Source organism: Cephus cinctus, unplaced genomic scaffold (genome assembly GCF_000341935.2).
Source record: "Cephus cinctus unplaced genomic scaffold, Ccin1 Ccin1_scaffold0678, whole genome shotgun sequence".
NCBI lineage: Eukaryota > Metazoa > Arthropoda > Insecta > Hymenoptera > Cephidae > Cephus > Cephus cinctus.
This window is the reverse complement of record NW_014333303.1, coordinates 87,836-102,108: the sequence shown is the minus strand read 5'-3', so window position 1 is coordinate 102,108 and position 14,273 is coordinate 87,836. Positions and strand designations below refer to the sequence as shown.

General features: G+C 33.2%; 3 protein-coding genes across 5 annotated transcripts; 1 reads left to right on the top strand and 2 right to left on the bottom strand.

The window, feature by feature from the left end:
- Positions 1-5: 5 nt before the first annotated feature.
- LOC107269581 lies at positions 6-2,160 on the bottom strand. Of its 2 annotated transcripts, none has more exons than XM_015743605.2 (3): positions 1,917-2,160; positions 1,331-1,553; positions 6-1,228 (listed from the first exon to the last, which is right to left on the bottom strand). In XM_015743605.2, the coding sequence occupies exon 3, from the start codon at positions 1,192-1,194 to the stop codon at positions 49-51; it is 1,146 nt and encodes a 381-aa protein (XP_015599091.1). In that variant the 5' UTR covers positions 1,195-1,228; positions 1,331-1,553; positions 1,917-2,160; the 3' UTR covers positions 6-48. The 2 variants fall into 2 exon arrangements, with proteins under 2 accessions (XP_015599091.1, XP_015599090.1); XM_015743604.2 differs by having other exon boundaries at positions 1,423-1,553; positions 1,917-2,157.
- Positions 2,161-2,332: 172 nt separating this feature from the next.
- On the top strand, positions 2,333-4,204 carry LOC107269601 (39S ribosomal protein L19, mitochondrial). Its single transcript, XM_015743654.2, has 4 exons — positions 2,333-2,528; positions 2,807-3,242; positions 3,351-3,629; positions 3,728-4,204. Exons 1-4 carry the CDS (start codon positions 2,441-2,443, stop codon positions 3,855-3,857), a joined length of 933 nt encoding a protein of 310 aa, XP_015599140.1. The 5' UTR covers positions 2,333-2,440; the 3' UTR covers positions 3,858-4,204.
- Positions 4,205-6,296: 2,092 nt separating this feature from the next.
- On the bottom strand, positions 6,297-14,270 carry LOC107269599 (zinc finger MYM-type protein 3). 2 transcript variants are annotated; one of them, XM_015743652.2, is made up of 12 exons: positions 14,108-14,264; positions 10,952-13,320; positions 10,527-10,880; positions 9,588-10,423; positions 9,161-9,390; positions 8,847-9,082; positions 8,576-8,762; positions 8,352-8,477; positions 8,146-8,267; positions 7,909-8,056; positions 7,716-7,815; positions 6,297-7,562 (listed from the first exon to the last, which is right to left on the bottom strand). In XM_015743652.2, the coding sequence occupies exons 2-12, from the start codon at positions 13,244-13,246 to the stop codon at positions 7,388-7,390; spliced, it is 4,809 nt and encodes a 1,602-aa protein (XP_015599138.1). In that variant the 5' UTR covers positions 13,247-13,320; positions 14,108-14,264; the 3' UTR covers positions 6,297-7,387. The 2 variants fall into 2 exon arrangements, with proteins under 2 accessions (XP_015599138.1, XP_015599139.1); XM_015743653.2 differs by having other exon boundaries at positions 7,388-7,562; positions 9,161-9,336; positions 14,108-14,270.
- Between the last annotated feature and the right edge of the window lie 3 nt (positions 14,271-14,273).

The following is a 14,273-nucleotide window of genomic DNA, read 5'->3' as shown; positions in this document are numbered from 1 at the left end:
AAAAATTTGACGCGGTTCAAAGATTTATTTAATTATAATTGTAGTTACTTATTGTTTCTTAGGTAGTACACCATTTTCAGTAACTTTTTGAACATATACATAACCAATGTAATATTCATCAGCAACACGATAAGAAGGAGGCACACGTTTCGTTGATAGTAAAAGTTGTTCTACACCTGCTAGCATAATCGGCAAAGCTACATGGCATTGTTGAAACTCGCTAGAATTCGAAATAATATCTGCTTTTTTCTCCCCATACTTATATAAAACTTTAATGACACGAATTCTTCGCAAGTTAACTAAATTTTTATTGTTCGGTAATATTTCTGGCTCGACAAGTAAATCCAAATGCCAGTCCATTGGCTGAAGCAATAAATAATGAGTATGGTTTCCCTCTGTTGCTTCCAATAAAAGTCTACTGCCTGGGACAGTGTCAACACTATCAAGAATAACAAGTAAAAAGTCGTCCAAAGCTGTTGATATTTTCATTGGCAAAGGATTCTTTGATGTCTTATACTCTATACAGCAATTCCAGATTTTAACAGAAACATTGTCCCAGGGCATACCTATAATTGATAAGCATTTACCACAAACAACAACTTTCTTATCAATTTTGACATGGTCACACAGATTATTTTTGTGCAGAACACAATAATATGCTCCATAAAAATAATCTGATTTGCGAGGACTCAATAATGTTGAGGATTCATTATTTTCATCATGTTTGCAACAAAACCATTCACTTGGATCACAGTCAGTTCTTGGTAATGGCAAGACTCTCTTAAAACTAACTGTTTTTATAATATCATTTTTACAATTTACACAAGATAACCTGAATTCTGAGTTTTCTGTTGGCAATATTGTATTTCCCTTTAAATCTCGCAAGACAGTATCAATCTCTACTAATTCAGCACCAAGTATTTCTGTACCAAATGATCCATATGAGGAGTTTATCGGTTTTGTTTGTACACGAAAGGAAATCCAGTTGCTAGTTACTCTTAGGAGAGATAAAGATTTTGGAACTATTTTAATAGAAGACGAAGACAAGGTTGTCGTTTTCTCTCCAATACCAAAGATTATTGCGTCTTCATTCAATTTTAGGCGAATAGACTCTGGCTCTGCTGCACCATGCATATAAATAAAGACATTGCAGGATCGAAGACGAGGCCTTAGTTCCAAGGTCACGGACACCATAGTGATTCAGTTTTACCAAACTGTTATAGCGCATCTTAAAAAAAAAAAGAATTATGCTTCGTCAAGATAAAAGGTATATTTGTTGGTTTTACGTAGCTGAAGCAGGATATCAGTATCATATTTGTAAAAACATTACCATATAAAGGTTACAAAAATTATTTTTGCAAGATCCACTGATGTTATGCTACAGCCATATAACTGATAGTTATATTAATATAAAATAATTACATTTCCATCAACATATGGTACTTTCATACCAAATATGAGATTCTACATAGCACCACATCAAATTCTAACTATCCCTATCTAATTCCACTGTGGATGTTCCAGTCGATATTTCTCTTCATATTCTCATTTCCCTGAAATTTACATAAAATGATATAATTATTATACTTGCAGTTCTTTTTTCAAGTATCTACCATGTTGGCTCATCAACAAACGGAATGATAAAATCATTGCATGTACCGTCACATTCCCAAAGTATTATTAATTATAAATATACAACAAATTATTGTATACTCTATTACAAAAATGGAAAAAAATGCATTTGTCATTCTAACCCTTCATAAGAATCCAATATACGGTATGCATAAAAGTAGAATCAAGGTCTTTAGTTCATAATATTTTCTTAATAATAGAATGTTTGTTCAAACAAAGTTTTTAAATTGCGTCTTTTCCAAATTGTTCACTGAATTTTAAACAAATTCTCAAATCCCACTCACCTTAGCATTGCACATATGTTGGATTCAGAAAAGCTTTAAAATATAATATATTTGATATAAAATATTCAAATAGTGAAGTTTTAGCTTTATGAATGTTGAAAAATATGAAGCACCGCCAAAAACACATGACACACCCGCACACATTGGGCAAATATGCTCCAATACGTACTCACATGCTCAAAATAAAGAATATACTACTCTATCAGAGATGAGCAGGGAGATGCACAACGCTCCGGTTTTAGGCGATACCAAAAGCATGGCGCTAAATCGTAGCGGCGAGTCCGGGAGTAGGATTTCGTGATCATCGCCTCTGTCGATGACCCGGGTGGCTACGCGAAATCTGTAACATCGACAGACGCGATGATCACGAAATCCTACTCCCGGACTGGCCGCTACGATTTAACGCCATGCTTTTGGTATCGCCTAAAACCGGAGCGTTGTGCATCTCCCCGCTCATCACTGTCATTTCTGACTCTATATTACTCTCACTCTTTCAATAGTTTAATGTGGTTCAATGTGGTTTAATGCACGGTGCTTTAAAGATGTCTGCTGCTGTAGGAAGAGTTTTGTCTCAGCAAATGAGACAAAGCTTAAAAGTACTGAAGAGTTTAGGTACGTGTATCTATTTGTGAAGTCGTAATGTTATAAGATATTAATTTTATTATTTTCATACTGTATTATACATTATTAAACATCATTTTTTTCACTGAAATATATGCTTAACCTATTGTCTAGCTTACTTTCTTATATCATATTATTGCCGTTCTACATAACGTGGGATTAATACTTAACTGTAATTGAAATTATTGATTTCAATTTCTCTCGCATATTTGTAAGGTTTTTTTAGTTGGTTCTTTCTTCTTTAATTAAGTGTATTACCTTGTTTCCAGCCGGGAAGAAAAATCGATGTTTCTCAGCCAGTGTACCAATTCCAAAAGAAGGGTCAGTAAGCAATAATGAACAGAAATCAGTGAATAGAGGGAAATCAGCAGATCCTTTGGAATGTCGTTTTATGTATCCGGAATTCTTACCAGATCCAAAGCCAGAATATCGAAATTCTCTTAGAGAAAAGTTAGAGCGTGCAGATATGATGGCAAGAAGAAGTAAAATCGATATTCCTGAATTTTATGTTGGATCAATTTTAGCAGTAACAGTTTCTGACCCTCATGCACCTGGAAAAAGTAATAGATTTGTTGGAATTTGCATCAAAAGGAGTGGTTGTGGCCTTAGAGCTAACTTTATACTTCGAAACGTTGTTGATAATCAAGGGGTAGAGGTTCTTTATGAATTATATGATCCAACCATTCAGAAAATTGATTGTTTGAGGTAAGATTCTACCAACTCTTAAAAAAAGGATAAATAGAAGGCAGTAGCAAATGTCTCATCATTTTGATATATCAAAAATATTACAATAATGTTTGTCTCAATTAATAGGCTTGAAAAAAGACTAGACAATGAACTATTGTATCTCAGAGATGCCCCAGAAGAGTATAGCACATTTTCATTTGATATGGAACCTGAGATTATACCTGAGGGTACTCCAGTTCCAGTAAATGATCTTAAGGTAACGTTAAAACCTCAACCCTGGCTAGAGAAATGGGAAAGAAAAGATTTGAAGGGAGTTCGAGACATAGTGGTTAATCAAAAACGTGAAATGAAAGCCAAAGCTGCACTTAAGCCATGGGAAAAGTATGACCTTATGAAAATTTATAGGTAAGTTTTATAAAAATAAGTATCATAAGTCAAATAACATTATCAAAATTATATACTACAAGATGTAATGCAAATATGAATATAAATTTTTATTACAGAGAAACTATACCCGAAGAAGAGCAAAAAGAAATCTTTGCAGAGGTCTATTCGGATCTTCACAATCTTGAGATTACACGACAAAAAATGAAGAGACAGCGCACATTCATACGACCGAAAAAGTCGGGCTAACTGTATATTATAGATATAAAAGTTGCACATTGAGTGTATTTACTGCATTCTCATAATGCAAATTATCCAAATAAGTAAATACTTAATACGAACGGATGCACATAAATAGTATTTTAAATAAAAGTAAGACACACTATTTTCAGCTGTGTCTAGAAGAAAATACCGAAAAACTTCTTTATGTATAGCCTTAATTATCTGAAGGAAACCAGCAAAAAATATAAAATTTAAACAGAGAAGCAACCCTTTTATATACAAAACTTATAATGCTGTGTCTTAGATTTTACAAGTATCGTTGACTATCTTTTTTAAATCATTTTTCAATATACGTCAACATATCATATTAAATATACGTTTCCATATTTCTTTCTATAAAATCGCATTAGAAATAGGAAATACCCCTGCAAATAAGTAAGTGGCTATAGTACAAGTTACTAATGGCTTGTATACGTTCAAATAAACATACAACGATCGTCATCTACTGTATGTATAGTGGCCTGCAGTGGCGGTTCGCAAATAGGCATTGTGGAATTACAGCGCTCGCTATTTCCACTTGATATTATCGATAACATTTAATGCAGTGAATCCTTAATTTTGTGGAGCTGCACCCCTACTATTTTAGCTACGCCACTGCTACTGTATATAATCGTATTGTGGATGGTGAGATAAGATCTGATCAGTATCTGTAAAAAAATTACGTTACAACACTTTTCATACTTTGAATGATTCTAAGTAATTTTTCAAGTTAAATTGTAGTCAACTATGCTTTCATAAGTCAATAAGTGATTTTTCATTACAATCCATCATTAAAAATTACTTTTATCTTATATTAATCAAATCCCTTCACATGATTCATATCAATTTCAACACTACTATGTAATAGATTCATTTTCATGTTGATTATAACTTTTTACGAATGTTATCCAGTTGCTCATAGAGCATACAGTGTATATCATTATTAGTAACAAAATGTTACATATTTACATCACATGTTCAAGATACTTTATATACAGCTGAAGTCCGAATAAAAATATCTCACGTCCACATTACGTCTAATACAGATACAATATTGTTATGCTATATTAACTGTTTTTGTTGCTGTGTTGTTAATTCATAAAATGTATCATAGATGCTTGATCGATTTTTTTTCTACAGTACTAAACGTTAATCCGAATTTTCTTTAAAACAACAAAGATTTCGTCATGTTCACACTCACATTGTTTGAAAGAGAAAATAATAGAAGTTATTAAGTATTGTTAAACTGTTAAATTGCATATTGTATTGTGGTATATCAATCAAAGAATTATATTCTTATTTAAATGTGTCATATGAAAATTATTATTCACTCAACAATGGTGAAAATTGCAATCCATATTATGTTGTAGTACGATTTTAAAGACGCATATATCTTAATCTCTTATCTTAAATAGTGTATAGCACCCAATGGTATTTATAAACCGAATTCTTACTATTAGTTGTATGACACCTTTTTACAAACTTTTTAAATTACAAATGATAGTAGTAGCATTATTAACCCGAGAGTAGCCGCGTGGGGTATTGTATAAGACAGCCTAACTCAATACTTCTTAAATGGAGAAATAATCGCGCACCATTCCCGGGTCAAAAGCCAAAGTTAAGTATTATAGAAAATAACGGAAATTATAAATTTATGGAATGACACTGAATGACAGAACATTCAATTCTAAAAACATCTGCTCATGGTTTTTGCTCAGAATCGTAATGTTTGTTATAATTAAGAAAAATTATCTTTATGGAATATATATTTCAAGCTTGGCCTGTAGTAAGAAACAAATATATCCAAAGCACTCAGTGCAATAATACTTAAGTCTTGTACACACTGAATTTACACTGTAAGTATTTAGAAAAAATTGTATTATCATTTCTTTAAAATATTTCCTAATTAAACTCTAATTATATAATATTATATAAACACGCTGAGGTGATGCATCAATTTTTTAAGAATTTAAGATATCGTCATTATAATATCACTGTACAAAGTAATTTTAATTATTCATTAAATATTAGTTGTAAGGAGAAACAATTCCAAATCTTCAATCCTTAAGCTCTGTTTTCCAAAATTAATATACCTTATGCTACTTCTGCTTATAAGAATATATTGAAAATGATTTATTATTAAGTCATTATTCAAGAAGGAAACATTGGAGTTAAAATGATAAACAAGTAGTGTAATCATTTGTATAATGTGACTAATCTGGAACTTATACCAATCATGTACTGTAATTGAATCATTACCCATATTTAACGCTTCCAATGCGAAACTTGAAATTCAATTTTTGACAGCCTCGCGCAGGCGATCTTTATTTCACTGAGCATTTTGCGTAAATTTAGTTATGCATTAATTTACTCTGTGCGAACGGATCATTCATTTATAATAATAACAGTAATAATAATAATAATAAGAAGAAGCATCACTATACTTTAATTTTACATAACGCATACAGATTAATTTTGTACAAAATTATATGTTTCACCAAGGATGTCACGCCTCTAGTACGTTTCAATGAATAACTAAGAGTAACATCACAATTAATAAAAACAATTCATTCAACTCATACGATATTAATAGCAGCATGAGTAGATTCTGTGAGATGGAACTATTATTTATTGTATTTACACCGTTCACTTATCGCACGATTCACCTGCTTTTCATAAATCGAATGTTGCATTATATCACGCGGTTTGCACTCTATCGTAGAATAAAACTCTTACAATCTATCGTCATGACCAATGTGAAACATTCTTTTCGAATGAGGTAATGTATACAAATATTTTTATAAGTTTGAACAAACCCAATAATACATATAGAAAAAATCATGTTCATTAAAAGATAGAAACAGCAAGGATATCAATAGACAGGAGAAAGAAAGAAATTTGACGTTGTAAGATGCAGATTATCATCCTGATTTTTCAATATTATTTTACAAGTCATCTTATGAGTTAACTAATGATAGCTGTCGCAGAGCATTTCTCCAACTAGCATTTCATATTGAGTCGAACTATTTTTATTAAAAGTAAAAAATATACAACAAAGAATCAACGCGTGATCTGTTTCTTTTTTACTTTTCACCATTATATGGCCTATAGTTTCTGTATGTCTTTTGGAACAGTAAGACACGATAAACGGGTATTTCAACAAGATCCAATCTTACTTAGTTATACTCCGCTTTTAAAAGTACTTCCAAGTAATACACAATAAAACGCGCATTAAAGAAAAAAGTAATTCAGACAAATAATATTTTGAACGGGAACGTACAAATTCAGTAACATTCTAATAGTATTAATAAATTTGACTGGCAAATATTTGTCAAGAGGCCAGAAACTGTCGGAAAACGAATTTTCGTCATATTGATATATTCTACAATCTCCCTCCTGACTGTCCTTTAAACATGACGAATGAAAAGTGCTTTTACAAGCAAAGAATAGTTACAAGATATATTATGTCAGTAGACTGTGTTAATGAGTTTTTAGAAAACATAATCATCTGGGCGGAGTTAACTGGTTAATAGAGCTACGTTGATTTCCTTCACCATTTTTACGCGGTAAAGCATTTTAATGAGATGTTCCTTGGCAAGTGGTGACGTCGAATACCAAACTGGACTATCCGGTACACAACTTCTTTCCGGTAATAGATAAAATACGTCGTTACGCGTTTTAACGCTCTCTGGGCTATAAAGAAAAATAACTGAATTACATCAAAATATACATTTTATAAATATAAAAACCTGTATAAAGCATGATATTACTAAGCGTGGTACACGATTAAAAGATATTTACAGTTAGATTATAGTAAATCAAAAGTTATTTCATAAACATACTTACCATTTTGACAAATAAAATTCATACAGTTTAACAGGACATCGTAATGGATTTTCTTCATTTTCTTGCTGCTCGTACACCTTCTTCTTTCTTGAATTTGCTTCTATAAGAACAAATGAATTAGTGCTCATAGTTGATTGGAAAATTTATGAATAATGTCGACAGCACTAAATTTATCACTGTACTAAGTCTATACCTAATGCTGACTGTGGTGGATAAAAACGCAAAAGAACATTTCTTGAACCAGGAACCTTTCCAGCAATCGCTGCTGGTTGCGCAGCAGGATTTCTCTTCCAATGCTTCATTATGTGTGAAAAAGATAACTGCATATGCTCTTCGACTGTCTACAAATGTTCAATGAGTTTTAATTGTGTTATCATTCCACGCAACGATATTGTATATGATAAACAAAATGACTTAGAATTTTACTTACTACGAGATTGAAATGCTTTGTATTGAAAAACATGAGTGTACTTAGCAGCACATGAGGCGAGTGTGCTCCGAGTTGTTTACATTCCCAAAGATGTTCTTCTTCTACCCTCGTTACAATATATTCTATGATTGAAAAGAGTTTTAGAATAGTAATTAACGAATTATGGTTTGTTACATTTAATTTTTGCGCTGTATATTTTAACTCACGCGCATCATTGTAGAGGACAGAAAACTTCTTTGCAACTTCATTCAAACAGTCTGTAAACTTTTCATAATACGAATCCGTAAATATGTTGTCTATTCTGTTGTTTTCAAAAAGATATTGTTGTATTCCTAAAAAACAATGAATATTCAGTATCTAATGCAATGCTGAATTTGTCTAAGATATTATAAAACTTAAAACATGATAATGTACAGTAGACAAAAATTACCTAAGCAAAGATAATATATTGTATCCGGCGCGTACTCTGCGCCATTAGGTTTTCGAACTTCTTTTACAAATAAACATAATGAATAATTCAATTCGTCTGCTGTTAATTGTAGCAAGTCGGTTTTAAACAATTTGACTTTCCTCATCGGCGTACCTTGCTTCTCTAGCTCAGTATTTTTAGTAACAACCTATGTAGGCAATATTGTATTAGAGAATTCATAACTTATGTGCCTTGATTATTGCTTGAATATCTAGTAAAACATATTATGTACCCATTGTCTCCAAGCATTTACTCCAAACGTATATTTCAGAGCCATATTGGCGTCTGGTTTCTCAATAGGCTCCATAATTCGTGGTTGAGGTGGTGGTTGTGGTTCTGGAGGCGGCATCAATGGTATATCGTTCGTACCAGATATTCTTCTGCCTCGTTTACTTGACGTAGATCGTGGTTTGTATGGAACCATTCTCTTCCTTCCACGAGGCGCAGAGATTAGACGTTCCGGCTGAACTGTATAACAATAACGGGCCGTTATACGAATTTTTTAAATGGCTATTCAGAAAAATACATATATAACTACCGTCCAACCTTCATTATCTATAGCAGTTTCTGGTTGTTGTGGTGCTTGACTGGCAGTTATTGTATTTGGTGTAAGTGCAGCTTCTAAATCCACTGCTGGTTCGTCCAATTCCCCAGTCGCCATTTTCAATGCCATTTGCAACATATCATCGCCAAAAGTATTGCTGGAATCAACTCCTTCTGGACTGAAACCATCACTATGTGAATTTCCTTGATCACCTCCCTGATCTTCGTGATCCCTGAACACAAATGGATTCTTTTGATGTTTGAGAGATCATGAAATTAAGGGAAAGGCCCAAAATAATGACACAAGGGTTTAAGAAGTGGGAGAAAAATAAATATCTAAATTTGTAATACCCCAATAAAATATGCATATATAAACCAATCTTTAGTGCAATTTTATTTCATAAACTAATACCCTGAATGCCAACATTACCTGTTTTCGTCAGCTGAATCTGAGTCACTTTCATTTGCTTTCTTCTCAGTAGCTACCATTTCAGCCATCATAAGTAACTCAGCTTCAAAAGGATCCGCTGGGATCTTTTCCTGTATCCTCTTGATATCTTTGAAAATACCTTTTGCACCGTTTCTTGTAGTAGGAATAAAAATGGGAACCGGAATCGGTAATGGGAATGGTAGAGGTACTGGATAAGGCATACTATACATATGCATTGGATATGGAACGTAAATAGGAACGGGAATTGGTATCACAACACGTTGTATTTCTTCCGTTTGCGTTGATTTTGTGCAAGGATGCGGACGCACCGAAACACCCTTGGTATGCATCAGAGGTTTGCACTGAGTTATTTTGTTATGAATTTTTACAGGACTGGGAGGTCTTGTTATAATTTGTTGCTTGTAGATGACTTGCTGGGTTTGATTTTGTACCGTAACAGAAGTTGGTACACCAACATTATTTACTGTCGATTGTTGCGAGGTCGGACTAGGCTGCCCGTTTCCCATAGACGCTAAACTAGTCACCGACGATATTACCGGTAACGTCTTTTTATTTTGTATGTCATTTTTCTGAGACGACTGAACAACTGCCCTTTGAGGAACTGTCCTTTTTGGCATCCCAGTTGGTACAGGATCATCGCTCGATGGTATTGTTATAGGTGATTTTGTGTACTGGCCTTGGAAATTCATAACGCAGTTGTAAGAACAAAAATTACGAATCGTTGCATCTGACATTGTCAAATGATACTGAGCCTGCGAGTATTCTTTACAAAAATCACAATTTATGCGACGCGCTGACACTGCATTTATGGACACCTGGTGACAGATAATAGAGACGTTATGTTTATTTATGAAATCATAATATACAATTGATCAAATTATTGAGTATTATGTATACTTGATTGATATATTGTCTTACCTGATACAGTGTGAGGCAATTCAGACTGCACATCATCATCACTTGACCTGATTTTAGTTCCTTTTTAATCATGTCGAAATTGTATTTCTTCACTTTACACCAATTACAAGGAACAATTTTTCTGTTCATGGTGATGAAAATATTTAGACACGTTTTGTTGCAAAATGTATGTGCTTCGTTCTCATAAAACACAACAAAGGTCTTCCTATTAGGTAATTCAAAGAATTTTTTGCATGTGGAACATTGGTCTGGATTCACCTTGTTTACAAATTTGAATGCAGCGAAGCAAGGATCACTGCATATTGCAACTGGCTCGGCTCTATCTAGTTGAACTTCACAGTGTACAACTTTTTCCTGTTACAAATTATAGAATCATTAACAAAATATGAATTAAATATAATCTAAGGAAGAATAGATAATATTACCTCCTGACAAACACTACAAGCTCTCTTTTCTGTGCTGGGTGGTTCAGTGCTGCTCATCCTAGAATATTTCTCCATACAATCTTGAGTACAAAAATCTTTAAATTGTCCTTTATCACCTACAGGTGCCAAAAAACCTTCGAGTCCTGAACTAATATCTTTTTGGCAGTAGCTGCAGACTTTAAGACCCTTTTTAAACTCTTCAAGGCAAGTTGAACAACAAAACTGTCTGACATCATATCCAAATCTCACACAATATTTTCCTAAGCTTACTGCTTGCACAGAGCCATTGCAATTTCTGCAGTAGCTTCCATAATTCATTTGGAATTTGCCCAAACACTCTTCGTTGCAAAACTCCATTGTTTCCCAAGACAGATTACGCTCATCGTTTGGTTCAATTAACAGTAGACAATTTGCACAACGTTTTTCAAGCTTTGAATAAGCACCCTCACTGGGGATATCTGTGGCTTTGTTATTGGCAGTCTTAAACGCAGACTTGCACGCCTTTGAACAGACATTAAAGCATTCTGGACCGATTTTAACTTTCATTTTGCAAGAACGCTCCTCATTGCATTGTTTACATCTTTCCTTAGTCGAGATTTCCTCAATTTCAGAATTTTTGGACTCTTCATCAATATCTATTACATCCGATGTTGACTCTGCTCTATGTACAGGTGATATCTGTTTAGTATGTGGAGTCATTACTTTTTCCGTATCACAAATGTTATCATCGATCCCTATTTCCTTTGTATCCCTTGATGTTGTTTCTGAAGATGAGCCTGATCCCATTTTACCTTCATTATCCTCTGTTGTTACCTTTTCATCGTTGCTCTTATTTACTTCGTCAGTTTTTTGTGATATTTTTTTAGGAAGAATGACTTTCATACTGTCTGGGATGATGCACAATTCATCATCCTGGCCAGGCAACACATCTGAATGTTCATTTACGGCATTTATTTCTACATCTTCTTCATTTTTATCCTTGGACTTACCAGATTCCTGATCTAAGTTATCTACTTGTGAAGACTGTATTGTATCATCATGAGTCTTAAGAGATGAAGATTCAGAATTTTCATTGTTTACTTCCATATTCGTGGTTATATTAATATTGTCAGCTTTTGATTGAGAAACTACTATATCGCTTTCTGAATGTGATTCAACAATCGGTATATTTTTTTCACTATCGCTGTCTTGCGATTCAGGCTGCTTACCACTTGTATTAAAGTTAGTTTTAAAAGAGCTGTCCTTAGCATTGACTACATCCTGAAGATTATCAGCTTGATCGCCTAATTTTTGAAAGTTCTCATCGCCTGCAGTGAGGCTGTCAGTTTCTATTTGCTCAATATTTTCCGATGCTAAATTATCACCACCAAATGGATCCTCCGCATCTATCACTTGACCTTCTATTTGGGAATCATCATGCTTATCTTGAGAGATTTGCACAAATTCTGTATTTTCAAGTTTGTTTATATTCTTCTCAGATGCGTTTTCCTTCTCAGGGCTATCTGAATCGCCGTCCACCACTGTATTTCCCTTTTTGCTATCTGAAGTGTCTATCATCATTCGAGAACTATCAATTACACTCAAACGTTCACACCTAACCATCTCAGAGTTATTTTCATTATTACAAAATGTCTTTTCTTCTTTATCAGATACAGTTTCGCTGATAGATGTTCCCGTTTCAGGTTCTGATAAAACTTTGGCTAGAGTACAATCGAAGAGTTCTTGGACTTCATCATTCTTTGGTTCTAGAATGTTGTTTGAATTATCCTCACTTGGTTCTTTGTGCAAACTTGAACTTTCCGACATCGTATTCAAATTGTCCACTGGAGAAATCTCTTTTTCTAAAGCTGCATTAGAATTTTCCGATTCTGCTATGTCTAATGTTGAATGATCCACATTCACGTGCGTGAATTTCGATAAAGGATTATCCATAGGCACCTCCTCATTGTTTAAATTTGAATTTGAATTTAAATCAGATATAGTATCATTTTCTTTCGAACATGAGCCATCATCTTCAGGTTTCTTTGTTTCTACAATTTTTGAAATAATATTTTCCTCTGCATTAATATCTGTTACATTTGGGTTATTTGCATTCTGATTTGTATCAGAATTTGTCATTTCCACATCTTGATGAATTAATTCAGTAACATCTTCCATCAAATTATCGACCACTGATTCTGTCGATATTTGCACACTTTCCTTTGCATCTTTTGTTTCTATCTTGTTGCCATCATGGGATTCACTTTCCAATATAGAAACAGCATTGGAAGAAGGTGCATCAAGATTTTGCTCCATTTTATAAAATTTGATCAATCTGTTGCTACGAGTCCACTTTCAAGGAAGAAATAACTGTAGTCATAACTAAGAGACTGAAAAAAAACGTTAAATAGTAAGAAATATATAACAGAATGCATATGTTAAATAATAAATATACATAATCTTCATTATAATAAAAAACGCTTTTCAAAACAAAACTAATCTGATTACACGGATGATTCTCAAACATAAAATAAGCAATATAAAGAAAATATGTAATATATTATGACAGAAGAGTTTGAAAATTATTAGTATGCATTTCGTATTCAAGTACTGAAATTCAGACTGCAATGTCATTCTTTTTTTAACTTTTTAAATACGAGAAAGATACTCGACGATTATTGGTTATGTGTAGCCATTTTGGATAAATATGAACCGCCAGTTAATGGAATATATGTTAATTCCAATAATATTATAAAACAAATTATTCCAGTGATGTATAATTACATTATAATATTTGTAAAATGATATAGAGAAATTATTGTTGTAAATCATCATTAATAAAAGCAAAGTATTCAGAACGCTAAGGTTATGCCAAAAAGTAGCATCGTACCGCCATATTGCATTCTTATACGTATTTGTCAATTAATACGAATTTTAAAGATAATAACTAATTTTCTCAAAGAAATGCAGTAAGATAAAAAATACTACAAAGAGAATATTAACTGCATGTGTACAAATATTCACAAAGAAGTCACAAGCAGTTTCGTCTGAATATGCAGCACGGAATACCCTCTTTGCTTTACTAAGAAAACCGGCGGCTTAATAAACGATTAGCACATGTATAAATTTTCCGTCAATGCACAATTTATAATAAAAAACAATTCATCAAGCGTATACCTTTAATTTCTGACACTCCTGTATATTTTGTCTCGCGGTTTTCAAGCACAAACATCACACTTGCGAGCTATCATTGGAGGACAACAGTGGACAATAGCTGTGGCGGCAATCTAAAGGTTCGCACACAATGTAAGAATAGATGTAAGGAATAGGAAATTCTGTCTTT